The following is a 17,333-nucleotide window of genomic DNA, read 5'->3' on the forward strand; positions in this document are numbered from 1 at the left end:
GACAAACAGGGGCAAGTCAGGTTCCCGAGGCCAGTGCTGCGGCCGCCCAACGTAATACCGCCAAAGGTAAGGGAGCTCTCTCAAAACGCTCTGGGGGCAGCACTGCTCTGCCCTATGCAAACATGTACGCAACTGCTACTGGTAACCCGCCTTTGTTATGGGGCGAATTTTCCCTGCTAGTTCCCAACCTGAAAGCTGTTCGTTTTTGTGGAGTTTGTAGCATGTCCCCAATGTAAAGCGCCAGCTTTACGAGGTGCTGAAAAGAACGCGTGGCCGTCAGGCTGCCATCTTGTTTTAAATGCGGAGCATTTCTTAGGCTCGCGATGTCACTCGTCGATGTTGTCGGCGCCGTCCACACGCTCACTGCGCATGCGCGTCGCGTCGAGGCGCAGGAGCGCGTCTCTCCCCCGTACCCTTCTCGCTCTCAACAACAGGTGCGGCGGTGCGAGAGGAGTGCGTGCACCCCGTGCGCTCCGTCGCTCTCAACAACAGCTGCGGCTGTGTGTGTGTGTGGGGGGGGGGGGGGGAGCGCGTCTGTGCGCACATGCGTCGTAGCTACCCGTGCGCTGCGTCGCGCTCAACAGTAACGGCGGCAGGGCGTGTACACGTGATAACGGCGTGGTGGGTGCGTGGAAAGTTCGTGCGCTTGTGTACAGAAGTGTGCGTATGCGCGTCTCTCCCCCGTACTCCTCTCCCTCGAACGCGGGCGGTGTGTATATAAGCGGCGGAGCGCGCGTTTGGAATTCAGTCAAGGGCGTCTTTGCTTGGCTTTCGCTTGACTTGACGCTTTGCTTGACAGCACCAAGCAATAAAGACAGACTTTAACTTTACACACCTCGCCTTCGCTTCTCCTTCATTCAATAAATAAGAATAATAAAGACGAAATAACAATTAAGCATTCCCAAACCATACCCAATTACGCAACATTCACGCGATACCCCCACCCCTCTGCGACGCATTTACTCGAGTTCCCCCCGTGGGAAGATGCGGGCGGGTTTTTTTTTGAAAGATTATCCACGTGTACAAACGAAAACATTCTGAAGGTACCCTGACGTCTCTTTTGCAGTCATAATTGTTACAACACACTTGGCGCCATCTGGTGTCCGTTTTACTACAGAACTCGCATACGGATCATTACTCCTGGCACGGATCAAGGCTTGCACTGGAGTGTAATCAATGCAGTGTTCTCGGTTCCGCTTGCTTGTTGTAAACTCCCATGATTCAGTCCACGTATACTGGTTTTATTTCTTAAGACGTTTCTTGTTAGCGTTGGTGTGGCGCCTACCCTTAATTGGCGGCACCCTTTTTCTGCCTCTTCCCAAATCAAATCCCAATTTGAGCCCCTTCCTGTTGCTGCCTTTTCCATTGCGCAGTCATTGCTGGTGCGTAACTTAGCTGGCAGTCTTCATTGCAAGTCGCTTTCACGGGTGAAGCACTACTCTGTTCCCGGCCAGCCCACTTTTCGTACTCCAGAATGCATATTTGAAGAAAGCGGCTTCCAAGAGGTACCAGCCATATGTATGCCGTCAGATTTGATGGCCTCAAGTTGTTGCTGGATGTTGTGGGTTGGTGGGTTGTAGACAACGGTTGCATGTTCATTGCCAGCCATATTAGAATAGCTGGGTCAGAGTGGGAAGTGTGAGAACTGGGGTTGCTCAACAGTGGTCCTCACTTCATCTGGGCTGTTATGGGCACTGTCGCTGTGTCCTATGTTGTGTTGTGATGGTTGTGCATGTTTCCTGAGCGCTCTGTTCTATGGGGCATGTTTCCTGAGCTTTTGTACTTACCTGCCTGTGTATGTTGGGTACCAATAATGCGCATGGTCTGGATTGCTCCAGCAAGAGCCCACATTCAGTACAGTTTCGCATAAATGAGAGGGGAAATGTGTCAACGGTACAAGAAGGAACCACGCAATATGCACATGTTATTGTACACAGGGTGTTCTGTACCAGTGCTGAGTTCTGATTTAGAAATAGTGCAGCTCAGACCTATGCATCATGGCAGGGCAGGGAAGCACAACATTCGAGCATGAGTGTGTAATCCAGGCTTCTCGCTTATTTGCTTGCAGTAAGTTAGCTTGTACCTACCACTCGACTAGTGTGAACCTTTTTATTGACCGGCGGGAATAGTCGAGGATAGTTTCTCGGTGTCCACAAACCCTCACTTCTTCACGGCAGTGTAGGAAACTTCTGTTCCACAGTCTACCATCCTGTCAGCCGCTTTATTGCGCTGCTGTATGTGAGCACTGGGATGTGTCCAGTCTGGCTGTCGTCTTTCTTGGTGTATGCTTTGGGAGCGTAGAAAAAGAGGTAGAGGAATAAAGAGAAGGAGAAGAAACTGCTCGGAACGGTGGCCTCCTGCCTCTCTGCTTCTCTTCGCCCGCCCCTTTCTTAACATTTGGTGCCGAAAACCCCGTGCGGCAACGATTGACTTCAACGCACGACCCTAAGGGCCCGTCTTTCATCTGCTCCGCCCCTTCGCGCTGCGAGTTGGGGAGGAATCGTTTAACGAAGTGGTCCTGGAACGTCACGGCTGGGGGGACGATTAGGTGCAGCCTACCGCGTAATGGAGCGACTGAAGAGCAAGATTTCTCCGCGAAGAGCCAAGAATACGAGGCTTATAAAGGAAGCTCGCTCGTTGCTCGACGCTGGATGTCAAGACATCGCCAAGCTCACGGGCTTGCAAGATCGACTCATGGCCAACCACGCCGAGCTCTTGAAGATCAGCGAGGAGCTCGAGGCCTTCCTTACGGCGGAGGAACAAGACATCGAGTATCAAGCGGCCGAGGAATACAATGATAGGACCCTCGACACGTTGGCGGAAATTCGATGCAAGATCGACTTTCTTGAACGAGCCGCTCAGAACGCCCCACATTCGCCGGCTGTTAACGAAATGGTCCCGTTCAGACAGGAAAGTGCGGCCACGACCTCGGGACCTCGGCTTCCGCCGCTGGACGTACCGGTCTTTCGAGGTGAGCTTCAGCTTTGGACGGGTTTCTGGGAGCAGTTCGAGCAAACCATCCACAACAACAACGCTCTGACGCCCACGTCGAAGTTTTATTATCTGCGCCGTTACGTGATGGGGGAGGCGGCTGCAGCAATCGCAGGCTTACCGACCACAGACGCCTGTTATGCGGATGCTATAGAAATCCTCAAGCAGCGATACGGGAACAAGCGAAGGATTCAGCAGCATCATCTTTCCGCACTGAGGAATCTGTCGCCTGTAAAATCGTCTGCTGACATACGGGGGCTCGGGCAGCTCTACGATGCGGTGCAGCTGCATAGCCGCTGCTTGAACTCTCTGAAGGTGCCCACCTGCAGCTTCTCTGCCATGCCCGTAGATATATTGCAGCACGCGCTCCCACACGATATTGTGCTGAATTTTACTAAAGAGAAGCGGCATCGAGAGCTGACCTCCTCCCCAGGGTACGGCCCTCCTCCAGCCAATTCATCGGGAGAGCTGAACCCTTCCCCAGTAGACGAGGCACTCCCAGCCCGCTCATTGGCAGTGACAGCAGAAACGGACGATGAATTGAAAGAGCTGCTCACCTTTGTGAGGATGGAGCTAGAGAGCCGCGAGCAGTGCTGCGAGTTGCCCCAGCGACAAGTTGCTGGCAACCGACCAGAGAAGCAGCGAAGTTGCCCCTTCACGGCGTCGGCATTACACGTCACTGCCCGCAAAGACCGAAAGGAGGAGTGCTTCTTTTGCCATTCCCAGAAGCACAGCACGCGTTCATGCACCGCCGACCTCTCGCTGGCTACTAAGAAAGAGCATCTCGCAAGGGACAGAAGATGTTTTAGGTGCACGACCAAGGGTCACCAAGCGAGAAACTGCAGGGCCAGATTGAGTCGCGCGTCGTGCCACGGGAGGCATGCAACCACCATGTGCGACCCTTCGTTCAAAGGCAATAATGCAACCGAGGGTGCACCGGGAACAACGGTCTGCGTATCGGCCCCGGTTCAAGCGTCTGGAGAGAGCAGCAACGAACAGTCGAACGATCGTTCTAAAGACAATATGGTGTACCTTCAGACGTTCCGAGCATGGTTGAGCCATGACGGGAGGAGCCGACTCGTTCGAGGTATACTCGACGGCGGAAGCCAGAGGTCATTCATCACCGTAGACCTCGCAACCAAGCTGCGTTTGAAGGTCGTGAACGAGACGACGGTCGCATTCAACACGTTCGGCAATGCTTCTACTCCGTGTGCGCAGAAGCGAAAAGTCGTTCAAGTTCCCCTTCGGAGCCAACACGCTACAGATGTCCACTCCATCGAAGCGATAGTGGTACCTGTCATCTGCCAAGATGTATCAGCACCATCAGCTGATATCTCTTTCGTAGACGATCTGCGAAGGCAGGGCAAGGTCTTTGCTGACCAGCAGATGTTCATAGGAGTAGATTCAGAGCCCGGCCTCGGTCTGCTCATTGGATCCGACTACCTTTGGCGTTTGCTAACGGGAGAAGTTATTCGGAGCCCGGATATCGAAGGCCTGGCGGCGATAAACACTATTTTTGGGTGGACGCTTCAAGGTCCGTCTCGACAGAAGGCATTCCTAGATGGGGGAACTCACCTCATGGTCTGCGTTCTGAGGGTGAGCAGCGTCACGGAGGACGAATCCGCGTCAGAGCTCTTGCAGGCTTTCTGGCAACTGGAATCAATGGGCATAGCGGACTCGAGCGAACAATCTACTGATTGCCTGGTACAGTTTAAACAAACAATTCAGAAGAACAACGGAAGGTACACTGTTGCACTCCCCTGGAAAGAAGGCTGGAAGAATTCCTTGACGGACAATCGTGACATCGCACTGAACCGGCTGCAGAGATTAGTAAAGCGACTTTCTGACCAAGAAGGGCTGCTACAGAGGTACGACACAGTGATCAGGCAGTACTTGTTGCTCAACCATGCTGAAGTCGTACCCAAAGTAGTTCCTGACGATCGGGTGGTTTACTACATGCCGCATCGCGAGGTCGTGCGCGAGGAGTCACTGACAACCAAGCTGCGAGTTGTTTTTGACGCGTCCTCGCATTCACAAGGTGTACCATCCCTCAATGACTGTCTCGACAAAGGAACGAACCTCAACCCAGAGTTACTTCAGGTTCTGCTGCGGTTCAGGTGGTATCCCATAGCTATAAACTCGGACATAGAAAAGGCATTCCTTCAAATCGAAGTGCAAGAAACGGATCGGGACGCTTTCAGATTTCTCTGGTTTGAGAACATTCCCACCAGTTCCACGGAAAAGATGGTCGAATGGAGAATGACGAGAGTGCCATTCGGCTCAACCTCAAGTCCCTTTCTGCTCATGGCCACTATCCACCATCATCTGGATACGGTGAGCGAGGACGACCATGACTTCGCCAGAAAACTGAAGAAGTCGTTTTACGTGGATGACTTACTCATAGGAGCGGACACATACAACGAAGGATTGGACGTTTACGAGAGATCGAAATCTACAATGAGTAAAGCTGCTATGAATCTTCGTAAATGGAAAACTAATAACAAGCAGCTTCAGAAGGTTTTTGACCAGAAAGAGGAAAACGTTGACGGAGCATCAACTTCTGGGACCGTGCTGGGAATGCTTTGGAATACAGAGCATGATTGGTTTGACTTATCGCCCAAAGCAGTAACCCAGTACTTGGCTTCGGTCACATCTAACTCGAAGCGTTCTTTGCTGAAGACGGCGGCCAGGATCTTCGATCCACTTGGAGTTCTCGCGCCATTTACTGTCACAGCTAAGATCCTGTTTCAACAATTGTGGATGAGGCAGGTGTCATGGGATGCTGAGCTACCCACCGATGAAGCTATGTTGTGGAAAGCCTGGTGCGCCGATTTACTCCAGCTGGTTTCGATTAGGATCCCACGGTGCGTGAGACATGGGCTTGACACAGTAGTGAAAGCTGCTGACATTCATGTTTTCGTAGACGCCAGCTTGAAAGCATATGGAGCGTGCGCATACCTCAAGGCTTCAGACACCAATGATCATGTTGTCACTTCCTTGATTATGGCCAAATCTCGAGTGGCACCGATGAAAGCCTTGACTCTTCCGAAACTGGAACTGATGGGCGCAGTGGTAGGAACGAGAATGGTGAAATACCTGCGAACATCGTGGGATACGTTGTCGCTGAGCGTTGTCATGTGGACGGATTCTACAACCGTACTCAACTGGATCCGAGTGCGTCTGAACAAACAAAACCAGTTTGTCCGGAACCGAATACTTGAAATTACAACTGTAACCAAACCAGAGGACTGGATATATTGCCCAGGTGAAGATAACCCTGCAGATTTGTTGACGAGAGGTGTGTCGGCGACTACTCTACGTGAGAGTCGAATATGGTGGAGAGGCCCAGAATGGCTGCCGAAACCGCGTTCTGACTGGCCTACTGACCCAAGCAGATTGAAAGACGCTTGCGGGGAGCAGATGGTGCCCCCACAGCCGGGTGATAAGGTCTCTCAGTTTGCAGGGGTGCTTCTTGAGACACAGGGAAATTCAGAGCCCATTTTATGCCTCGAGAGATTTAGCAGTCTGCAAATGCTGCTGCGTATCACAGCACAGGTCTTCAGGTTCATGGAACGTTGTCGACGTACGCAAAGGTCATTTCCTGCGTCGATCACCGCCGAGGAGATGGACAGGGCCGAGATTTTCTGGATACGGCATACCCAAGATGAAGTTTTCGACCGAGAGATCGGGCAACTTCGATGTGGCCATTGTGTCGACAAACAATCTGTCCTGCATAACCTCCACCCATTTTTCGACAACAACCGAGTTCTTCGTCTAAGTGGTCGTCTTCAGGGAATGAAAGCTGCCTACGAGGAAAAGCATCCGGTCGTACTACCCAAGCGGCATGCCTTCACAAGGTTAATGGTTGTTGAAGCCCACTGTCGTGTATTTCATGGTGGCGTAGCGAGCACTATGGCCCAGTTACGGCAACGTTTTTGGGTTATTCATGCTCGGCAGGAGGTGAAGAAGGTGATTCGTGCTTGCTTCCTCTGTAAACGATTCAGCAGCAGACCTGTTAACGTACAACATGCTCCGCTGCCTGAGGACAGACTACTGGCTTCCAAACCATTTGAGGTAACTGGACTCGACTTCGCCGGTCCACTTTACGTGAAAAACACCCCGGGCGCAACTACTTCAAAGACTTATGTATTGCTGTTCACGTGCTCTACCACAAGAGCTGTGCACCTGGAGTTAACAACCGGACTCTCTTCGGACGCTTTCCTTCTCGCTTTTCGTCGGTTCCTGGCGCGCCGAGGGGTACCGTGCACTTTGTACTCCGACAACGCGCTCGCATTCAGAAGAGCTTCAAGAGATATCAAAGAGGCATGGAGGATAATGGGCACCTCTCCATTATCCTCATTTCTCGCCACCAACCGGATTAAGTGGAAATTCATAGTCCCAGCAGCGCCGTGGTGGGGAGGTTGGTGGGAGAGGCTGATTCGCTCCGTAAAGTCAGCCTTGCGGAAGGTGCTTGGAAAGACGAGCCTGAGCGCAGAGGAGCTGACCACGCTTCTTACAGAAGTAGAAGCTGTCATCAATTCAAGGCCTCTTACTTATACGTACACCAGTGCGGAGGAGCCCTCGCCTATATGCCCTGCGCACTTTCTCATTGGAACTTCCTTGCTGAGCATACCTGGCCCAGGCAATGAGGACGACTCCTACATCAACCAGGTGACACGTGAAACCACAATTAGCAAGCTTCGGTACCGGCAGAAGCTTTTGGACCACTTGTGGAATCGCTGGAGAAGAGAGTATATCCTTGAGCTGAGGTCCTTTCATCATCATCCAAGTGCGTCCAACCGAAGTTTACAAGTTGGGGACGTGGTCTTGGTGGAGGCAACTGGCACCCCCAGGAGCCTTTGGTTGCTGGGCCGTGTTACAGAAGTTTTTCCTGGACGAGACGGGCTCACTCGGGCCTGTAGCTTGAAGACGCAGGATGGGAAGATAATTAAGAGACCGGTGCAGACACTTCATTTCCTAGAAATGGGACCTCCATCTTCTGGTGGGGGGAGAATGTAGAAAAAGAGGTAGAGGAATAAAGAGAAGGAGAAGAAACTGCTCGGAACGGTGGCCTCCTACCTCTCTGCTTCTCTTCGCCCGCCCCTTTCTTAACAGGGAGATTTATGCAGAGTATTCCTATTCAGCAGACTTTCATTTTATTCGCAGTCCCAGCTGGGATGCTCACATACCTCTGTTTTGTATGCAGAGTATTCCTATTCAGCAGTGTTTGGTTTTATTCGTAGCACCAGCGTTGATGCTCACGCACCTCTGTTCTTGTAAGATGCATATAACAGCTTTCCAGAACAGCTAGCTGGCTAGTTGGTTCGTTACACAGAAATAAATACTGTGCGAAAAACGAGCACGAAGATGAAACACAAGCGCAAGTTCTTTTTTCCAGCTGCTCATTTTTCCTATTTCACACCATCACCGAAAGTTGAAAGTGCGCTCGTCCTTCTTTTTTGTCTTGTCTTCGTCTCTGGCTGCGTTTTAAGCAAATGTTGGGTCATGTCTTAATGCAGCAGGAGGAGGATCCTGCCCCTTCTTCCGGAGACACTGGGCACGTGGGCGAGGGCCCCACCAAGGAGGCCATCACCTCCACCCCACAGAAGGCAGTGGAGGACTATCATGCTTTCTCAACCTCCCTTCTGCCCCGAGAAGTGTGGGACATTGACAAGAAGGATGGCCGCGCGCCATTGCTGTTATCCGAGTACGCCAAGGACATCTTCGGCTACCTGGCCGAACTCGAGGTGAGCTCTCTTTCCGCAAAGTTTCTGCCACCATCGGACAGAGAGAAAATGCAGCGCCGACGTTTTAAATTGGCCGATTCGCTCCTTTCGAGGTGCTTCGAACGCTACTCGGGAAATTTGAAACCGTTAATGTTTGTGCTTTATTGAAACTACAGGCAGCGCGTAGCGTTCCTGTCTTTCAAACGTGCAGTTGAGTCGGTTCTAATGTCGTCTCTCTTGTTCCCATAATGAGCGCCGTGTGTGCGGGGGCATCCCGAAGCTTATCAGAGCTGTTGCTTGCTTGTATAGTGATTATTATCGTGAGCTCAGCAAATTACCTCCCTTTGTCGAGCGCATTACAAGAGCTTGCAGAGCATTAGTGTCCCCACAGTGTGTTGTGGCTGCCATTGGGAACTCGCATGTGCATACTGTTTGTGAACCCTCCCCCCCGCGTCGTCGGAAGCCCCTCGCACTCTCTTTTCAGAGATTTGTTCTGTCTCGCTGCATTGTGAGGATGTTGGGTTGAGCAACTCGACAAGGCAAGCTTGCGAGGGAATCCAGATAACACCAGTGTCCTATAAACATCTTTCAAGAGGATGCTTCTTTGGGCCCTGGTGCGAAATTCTTTGGTCAGTGAAACGCAGCTTCTTGTTTGTAAGGTAGTTATCTCGCCGGGCTGTTCTTTGAGGGCTTGCCTACGTAAATCTAGCCTGTTCAAGTTCTAGCGGTTGCAGAATAGCTCTGTTGCAATGCCGGGGGGGGGGGGGGGCTCTTTCGCAACCCCACATGGCCTTGAAACGGGGCAGCTGGCAGCTCTGAGTCTTAACAAAGGGGGTTCATTGCAGCAACGCTTGCGCTGGGTGTGCAGCAACACTGATGGCAGTGGGATGGCTACTTCTGTCCTACTATGCCGCAATCGCGACGGACGTTTGGGGGTGTGCTCGAGGAGACTTGTGTGTGGGTGGTTGTGGGCTCAGAGGTAAGACGCAGCGATGTCGGGAGGCGCCATACTCTTCCCTGGCATGAAATGTTTCCCGCCTATTCAAGGGGTCTGTTATCTCCGGCTCGTGCTGGGATATGGTAATCCCATTTCCTGTAGGAATGTGATGTCGCACAGGAAGATGGGAGATGGTTGCTGTGGTGGGGTAAGGCATTTCTGGGGCGGGATGCTCGGCTTTTTCCGTTTAAAAGTGTTCATTTCGAGTGAGCCCGGATTGGCTGAAAGCAGACGACCCGGGTATGACACAGCGCAAGCAAGGCAATGTGTTGGTTCTGCACACGTTGTTTGTCAGAGGCCTCACAAGTGCACTATGTCACAACCACGACCAGCTTTATAGATAGCACCCTGCGCAAATGCGCTGATTTCGCGTGCAAATTTGTTATTGCTTGTTCGGTTCTTTTATGACTCTTTGCGACTCCGCGGCACTGGCTGGCGCTGCATTTATTGGATACTTCTCCATTGTCTCCGCATTTGCTTGGTCTGCAATCGTCATTTTGCATTTCTCTCGGCGCGCTGGGCACGCTGAGCACACTGTAAGTCCACACGTTCCGTGGGATCAATGATCAACGGTGTGCTCAGTTAGTATCTTTTTAACGCGAAATTGCTACTTTGCTGTGACGGTGAAAGCAATCACCCGGCAGGCGTCTACAGGATGCGCACCCACCCGGATATCGTTCGCAAAAAACTGTCCACAGCTGCCAACCCTATGCTGACGCATTACATGGCGTTCCACGAGTTTGATAGCATGTGTACCTCCGGTTAGAATTATACCCCACAAAATATTCAGCGCGGTTCATTCTATAGCATGGAACAAAAAAAACGTACAGGAAGAAGTACTTTGGGCGCACTCTTTCATATAGTGCATCTAAAGAGGACGGAAAAAACAGGAAGAAACACTCGGCGCGTGGTGAATTCCCATTGACTTACGACGCTCAGCACGAGTGTAACAGAAAACAAAAGTGCGTGCGCCAGGAAGTTTCCACGCAGTCTTGGTTGGCCTTCAGTTTATGTGGAGACAGTATAACAGCAGCATGAATAGTCATTCTTGAAAAGTAGCCGCAGTGAGCCTCACGCTGAAGCTGCAGGTTATGGATGACTTAGGAAGGAGGCTCGGCAACAAACCTGTTCGGCAGCAAATACAGCGTGAAAGAATACGCCGAAAGATCCTGCATTACGTTTGCGTTATACTTTCAGTGAACGTATCGTACGCGTTTGCATTCGTTGTGCACAGCTGTGCAAACGCGGAAAGCGCACGGTAAAGGCGATTTGTTTTCACCATGTTCCGATGTGGCGCTTTAGTTATGGTGAAAACGCCGCAGTCTCTGAAAAGGTTGCCATTGATTAGTACTCCCTTCATTTGAAATACATACTGTTTTTCTGCCAGAACGATAGCGCTGATACGCACAGAACGACCCTGTTTGCTTTTTTATACAAATTCGAACCTTGCCCATGAGATTACACGTGCATAGACAAGGTCTACATAAAATATAAGCTCCTCGATGTAAAGCAAAAGTCCACAAATTTTCCGCATGTTTATATGAGCGAAAATGCTCGAAGCTAAAAAATGTCACACAAGCAGCCGCATGTGGTAGCAGTGATGTTTACTTGTGTACGTTGGCGTTTGGATTACTAAGAAACCGTTCCAGACTTAACCGTGGATTCTCGTTGCTGACCGCTATTATAGGTAGTGATCGTACATGGTGGGGGTGGCAAAACGTTTATTGAGCCAAAGGGAAGGGCTAGAAAAGCGTGGTTAGCCTCCTACGGCCAGGAGGCCTCTTGTCCCGGCTGCCTCCAGTGCGCGCCCCACAAGGGCGCCGTGGCGCTCCGGTGCATAGCTGGCCAGCTGGGACTCCCGCTGCTCAGGGGAATGGGAGGGGTAGGGATGTGGGTGTTGTTGGCAGGATAAGATGAGGTGGTAGGTGTTGAGATGGATGTGACAATGGGGGCAGTCGGGTGGAAAGAGAGAAGGGGATATGTGGGATAGGATGATGTGGTTAAAGTAGGTTTCGGTCTGTAGTCGGCGGAGGATGTAGGCCTGTTGGGCGGTGAGGGAAGGGTTGGGTGGCGGGTATCGCCATCTGGAGTTAGTGTGGTGGGAGAGGATGGAGTTGTACGTGGGGTCTAGAGGTGTCAGGGCTGCTGGGTCGGGGGGTGCGGGAGTTGCTTGGTCGAAGTCAGGCGAGGGAAGTGCCTGGGGAATGAGTGCCCGGGCTGCGGCGTGGTCCGCCTCATTCCCTGCCAGGCCGGAGTGGCCGGTGGTCCAGACAATGGAGAGGTCAATATCTTCAGGGAGGCGTTGAAGGACAATCGGAATTTTTAATGCGTAGAATTCTTTGCCGACTACCCACGCAGCCAGGACCGTGTAACGCCCTGCATTTCCACAAAAATGCAGATATCGCGTAAGTTCCGCCTGTAATCGCTATAGTGCAGTAAATGGATACAACTGGTGGCACAAACAAACAAAATAACAAAAATATAAAGAATATGGCAAATGGTGAAAGGTGTAACGCCCTGAATTTCCACAACAATGCCGATTTCGCGAAAGTTCCCCCTGTAGTTATAATAACGTAAATAGAGATAATTTGTCGAAGAAATTTTCAAAAACGAAAAATCAGAAAAATATTTCAAAAATAAGGATACTGCCAAATGTATGCCGCATGCCATTACCACAATAATGCAGATCTTGGGAAAGTTCCACTTGTAATGGTTACAATAACGTAAATAGAGATGATTGGTCGAACAAAATTGGTCGAACAAAACTGAAAAATAAAAAAAATAAGTGGAACCCTGATTATACGACTTTCAAGGGACCACGCTAAATCGTCTCAAGATGGGGGTGTCGTATGACCGGGGTGAGGATAAATTCAGGCCTATTAGGCAGTCTCACGTGACAGTTGCACTAAGCATATTGTTAAGAAATAAAGATACGCAGGCAGGGGGCGACGGTAGGAGAAGATGAAGAGGAGGATCGCGGCCGCTCACTGCTTCGCTAATCAACTCGATCACCGTATCGGAAGCCAGACGCTGGTCCTCTTTCGCTACACATTTTCTGGTGCCGTGAAACCCGGGAACCGGCACACGAGCGGATCTACGTTCGACGGCGCAGCGGCTCCGAGGCACGCGAGGCTTGCATACCTTCGTACTGTTTTATCCTGGAAGCCTTGCCCTCGGCCGCCGCCCCTTTCGGCTCGTGCCCAAGCCCGCCCTTGTGCCCTAGCTATTCGAAACCCCAGCGTCTTACTTCATCGACTGGTACCATGGACGCTCTTTGTATTCGCCGAGATGTCCTGCTAGCGACCGTCTCTTGGACCATGACAGTCCTCGACACCTTGCTGTGGAGCCAGGCAGCAACGGCCCTTGTCAGACAAAATGTCCTCGACCTCATCTTGCGTGACGAGGTGAGCCTCCACAAACTCGACGCTCAAGTTCAGGAGAACATGAAGGATGATGAATTTGATGCTGACATTTTGGAAGTCGTCGATTACGACGAGCGTATCTGCGCCGTGCGAACGCGCGTACGCTTCTCCGAGAGCCAAGACTCTTCCGCAAGCCCCGTTCTTCAACCTCAGGCAGCCCTGTTTACCACCCGCATCGCAACCTCGACTATTCGCTCGCTTCCTGAGCAGGCCTGGCGGACAATGGTACCGGGTGACGTGCCGCCCGTCCGGGAAATAACTGGTGCGGCGGTAGAAGAACAGGACAACGACGACGGAGGCGCTGCAGCCTTTCAGGACGCCAAGCAAGTCCCCGATGGGCTCAGCCTGGGATAGTGGCTCCAGCGACCGCCCAACCCTGGTGTTGCCGAGATTTGCGTTGTGGAGAAATCTGAAGGACCGTGCCGAGACCTCGCCATCGCTGACACGACCATCGTTTCCGAGACGTCTGACCGCCTTTGCCGCAGCGCTGGCGTCACCGACGCGGCTCTCACGTCAGAGGCGTCATTACAGCCCTTGCGAAACCGTCGTATTCACGACTTGACTACCGCTACGGAAACGTCAGACCCGTTCTGCCACGGCCCTAGATTCGATGATGCTACTCTTGTTTTGAAGACCTTCGAGTTTTGCTGTTGCGACCCTTACGTCGGCGACGCATCTCTCGTTTCGCAAGCATTTCAGCAACACAGTTTCGAGTCAAATATATTTTCATTGGGTCCAGCAACGAAAACGCAGTTTGTGCAGAAGATGGACTGGCTTCAGGGGACAATGAAGCGCCCGCTTCTCCGGTGCTCCATGAGCGAGGTTCGACTCCAGAGGCGAGCAGCGGCCGCTCTCATACTATCCCGTTGGCGACAAATCCACGCGGCGACACAGGACGGTTGCTTCCATGGTCGCGACCCCTTCTCTGGAGAGCACGATTCTATGCTGGACGTGCCTTTCTGCTACGCTTACGTGCCCGACCAAAGCAAAGTCTCCTTGTCCGCGGACGAAACAGCATTGTTATTTCAGCGCATCGATCGATTTGTGGTGGCTGGACAGGATATGAATACGACCACAGTGACACTGCATTCGCTGCGTGTTCTCTGGGCACTTGACCCGCCGTGGTGGCTCAGTGGTTGAGGCGTTGCACTGCTGAGCACGAGGTCGCGGGTTCGATTCCCGGCCGCGGTGGCCGCTTTTCTGATGGAGGCGAAAAGTAAAAACGCCCGTGTGTACGAGATTTCGGTGCATGTTAAAGATCCCCAGGCGGTCAAAATTAATCCGGAGCCCTCCACTACGGCGCGCCTCATCGCCTGCGTTGCGTCGGCGCGTTAAACCCTACAATCAATCAATCAATTCTCTGGGCACTTGGCTGCCCGCATAATCTGTTTCCTTTCGATCCTGGCGGGTGCCTTTTGCCCGAAAACCGCGAGCACAGTCTGTTTATCCCGGGTGACCTTATGAACATTCGTCGTCTTCACTTTTAAATCTAACTCACTTTGACCCAACAACTCCGCAAGCCATCGTTGCCCGTGACGCTAGCTATGGACTTCTACTACCTCGCTCGAATGACAAGGCCGTGTACCGAGATCGATGGCACCGAGACACCCAGCCGAAGGCCCCACTAGATCCCCCAGCCAGCTTACAAGCATCGCTGCTGTGGAATCATTCACCGCTGTGGAAGTCGGACAACACGTCGTAGTGGGACACAGACTTTGCCACTACCCCTGAAACTGCCTGCTAGGTCCAAACCAACTTGGCGGCTGCGGGAGCATGTTAAGAAATAAAGATGCGCAGGGAGGGGGCGACGGTAGGAGAAGAGGAAGTGGAGGATCAGGGCCGCTCACTGCCGCGCTAATCTACTCGATCACTACATTGCAAGCAGACGCTGGTCTTCTTTCGCTACACATATATTTAAGGGCCTATTTGTAGCACGTTCGCGCGTGATTTGCGAATCTTTAGCTAAAACCCCGAAAACATAAGTGCCGAATTTGTGCCCCCCACACCTTCACGGTACGAGCTATTCCACCCGGCAAGCGCCGCGTTCTATCACTGGTTCTATGCGACCCGCATGCCGTGGGGCGCTATTTACAGCCCGCCAACATCGCGCGCGAGTAGTAAGGCCAACGTTGTGGAGCAATTGAGAGAGGAAAGGGCGAGAGCGCAAAACTGCCAAGGCCAAGCGAAACGAACGATAGTGCGAGGAGGCGATGGAAAAAAGGTGGCGAAGAAATAAGCGGAGCGACAACGTCGCTTTTAGAGACACTGATTAGCAGAAAGCAGAGAGAGGGGCAGAGAGCGTCGTGAAAAGTGGAAATTTAGAATGAGCGTGAGAGCAAAGCGGGTGTTTGCTCATCGCCGTGGGGTTGCGTCGTATGTGTTTTTGATTCCTCAGCGCCTCGGTGGGAGCTTCAAATTCACGGACCAGCTGCCACCTAAACTTCTCGCGGTTGGCGTGTTGGTGTACTGCTGCCGCGAGGGGCCGCCGCCGCTTAACTACTGCTCATGAGAACCAGCTTGCTTGCTTGCTTCTGTTCTGTAAGTGGTACGGCCCGCCTGCGGACCTTTGCACATCAAGCAGCGTCAAACAGGGGTTAAGAATAAAGAAGGTCCGGATGTGGTGGCGAAGTGGTGTAAAATATGGATAAAGCACTGGTTTAACCGCACCAGGGTTCGTCGTATGAATCTGACCGCATGCACCCGAGCGTCATATTGTTGCGCCCTAGAAGATAGGCCTCCTACGCTGGAGTTTTGGCGACACCCAGCGCACCTAGTGGCCGAATTCTCTGGGTAGTACAAAAGCAGACGACCCCTACCGCCCTCCATGTGTTTTCAATAACAAGCCATGGCGAAAGTTGGTTGTACTTAATTTAATATCATTGTGGTGCGTTTAATTGACTGCATACCGCAGAAAATGCCCTTAAAGTGGTTGCAGAGGAGTAAAGATGGTTGTGGGTCATTTCCCCGAAGTCCGGTGTCGATCAGGAACCTAATCGCCCGGGCTCCGGTTGATTTGGCATTGGGCTAGCAGGGCGATGGTGTTGAAGTTCTTGGAGACGGCGGTCGAATTGACGAACTCGAGGCGGTGGGGTTGATTAAGTGAAACGAAGAGTTTATATACAGCTATTTACAGTACGGAAACTGAGTACATGAGTAACGAAAAGAAAAACTTCAAACTTCAGCTAGACGCTAGCTCCAAGTGCGCACAAATCACTTGAGCTTCTCAACTTCGTATAACTCTCCTACCCTCGGAGCGTACACAAACCGCTCGGGAAACGACGGCCGAAATTCTGTCTCGCCGCAAGATCCGTCTAGTTGCCCGGTACGGCGTTTTACCCTAAACTTCCGGCGCGATCTTAACCTCTCGCCTAGGAGGCTCACAAATCTCAACCTAGCTTTAACGGTCGAGACTCCTTGTCCCGCCTGGAACTGCCCAGCTCAGCGCTCAGACGAGAACCCTTTCTAACGGCCAAGTTTGGCCTTATAACACCTAGAGATCACACTCTCTCGGGAACTCCCCTGTAGCGTTCGTACACGCCTAAGGGAGTGCCCAACTTCACGTAGACAGCTGTCACGTAGACAGCTGTCACGTAGACAGCTGTCGTAGAGCGAAAGGCGGCGACAGTGCACTGTGCCGACCGGGGTGCGTTAACAATGGTGTCTCGCGCGGCGCGCGCTTCGACGCCGGTAATTCCACCCCCTCCGCGCGTCACGTCGACAGATCTGGGAACCCGGCGTCGCCGTCTCCGTTCTAAATGGGGGATTATCCCTGTGGTATTCGGTGGGCCAGACAATCCGTCTCCCGTGCGCGCCGTGACGAATTGGCGATGGCTGCGGCGTAAAGTCCACAGTGCTGGGCCCCCAGGCAGAGTGGCGGGTTCTCACGCGCAGCCCGGGCGCCTGGCCGCTGATCTCATAACTGGACCTTACAAGAGGCTAAACAAATAATATCCGCTAAAACAAGCCGATTTATCGGCTTTATTTTGAGCGAGCTGTCGCGATCGTCGCGGTGTGGGATAGGGTGGGTGGTCTAACTTCTTGGCGATAATTATCGTTCGTTCTTCTTGCGTAAGGGCGACAAAGGAGAGTTCACAAGTAGCATAAACAGAACGTTGCTGAGCCTGAGGGAACTGTAAATGGTCGCTTCAGCAGGAGCATGCCAGCGGACGCGAGGAGCGCAGCCGATTCAGCAGACGC

General features: G+C 52.3%; 1 protein-coding gene across 1 annotated transcript in view; it reads left to right on the forward strand.

The window, feature by feature from the left end:
* Nucleotides 1–8,504: 8,504 nt before the first annotated feature.
* Nucleotides 8,505–17,333, forward strand: part of LOC144156128 (G2/mitotic-specific cyclin-B-like) — a 68,760-nt gene continuing 59,931 nt past the window's right edge. Inside the window, exon 1 of the mRNA XM_077687989.1 lies at nt 8,505–8,738. Within this exon, the coding sequence (XP_077544115.1) occupies nt 8,505–8,738 (234 nt within the window). The remainder of the gene's footprint in view (nt 8,739–17,333) is intronic.

Source organism: Haemaphysalis longicornis, unplaced genomic scaffold, assembly GCF_048455015.1.
Source record: "Haemaphysalis longicornis isolate Haplotype H1 unplaced genomic scaffold, Haemaphysalis longicornis Haplotype H1 scaffold_1, whole genome shotgun sequence".
Taxonomy (NCBI): domain Eukaryota; kingdom Metazoa; phylum Arthropoda; class Arachnida; order Ixodida; family Ixodidae; genus Haemaphysalis; species Haemaphysalis longicornis.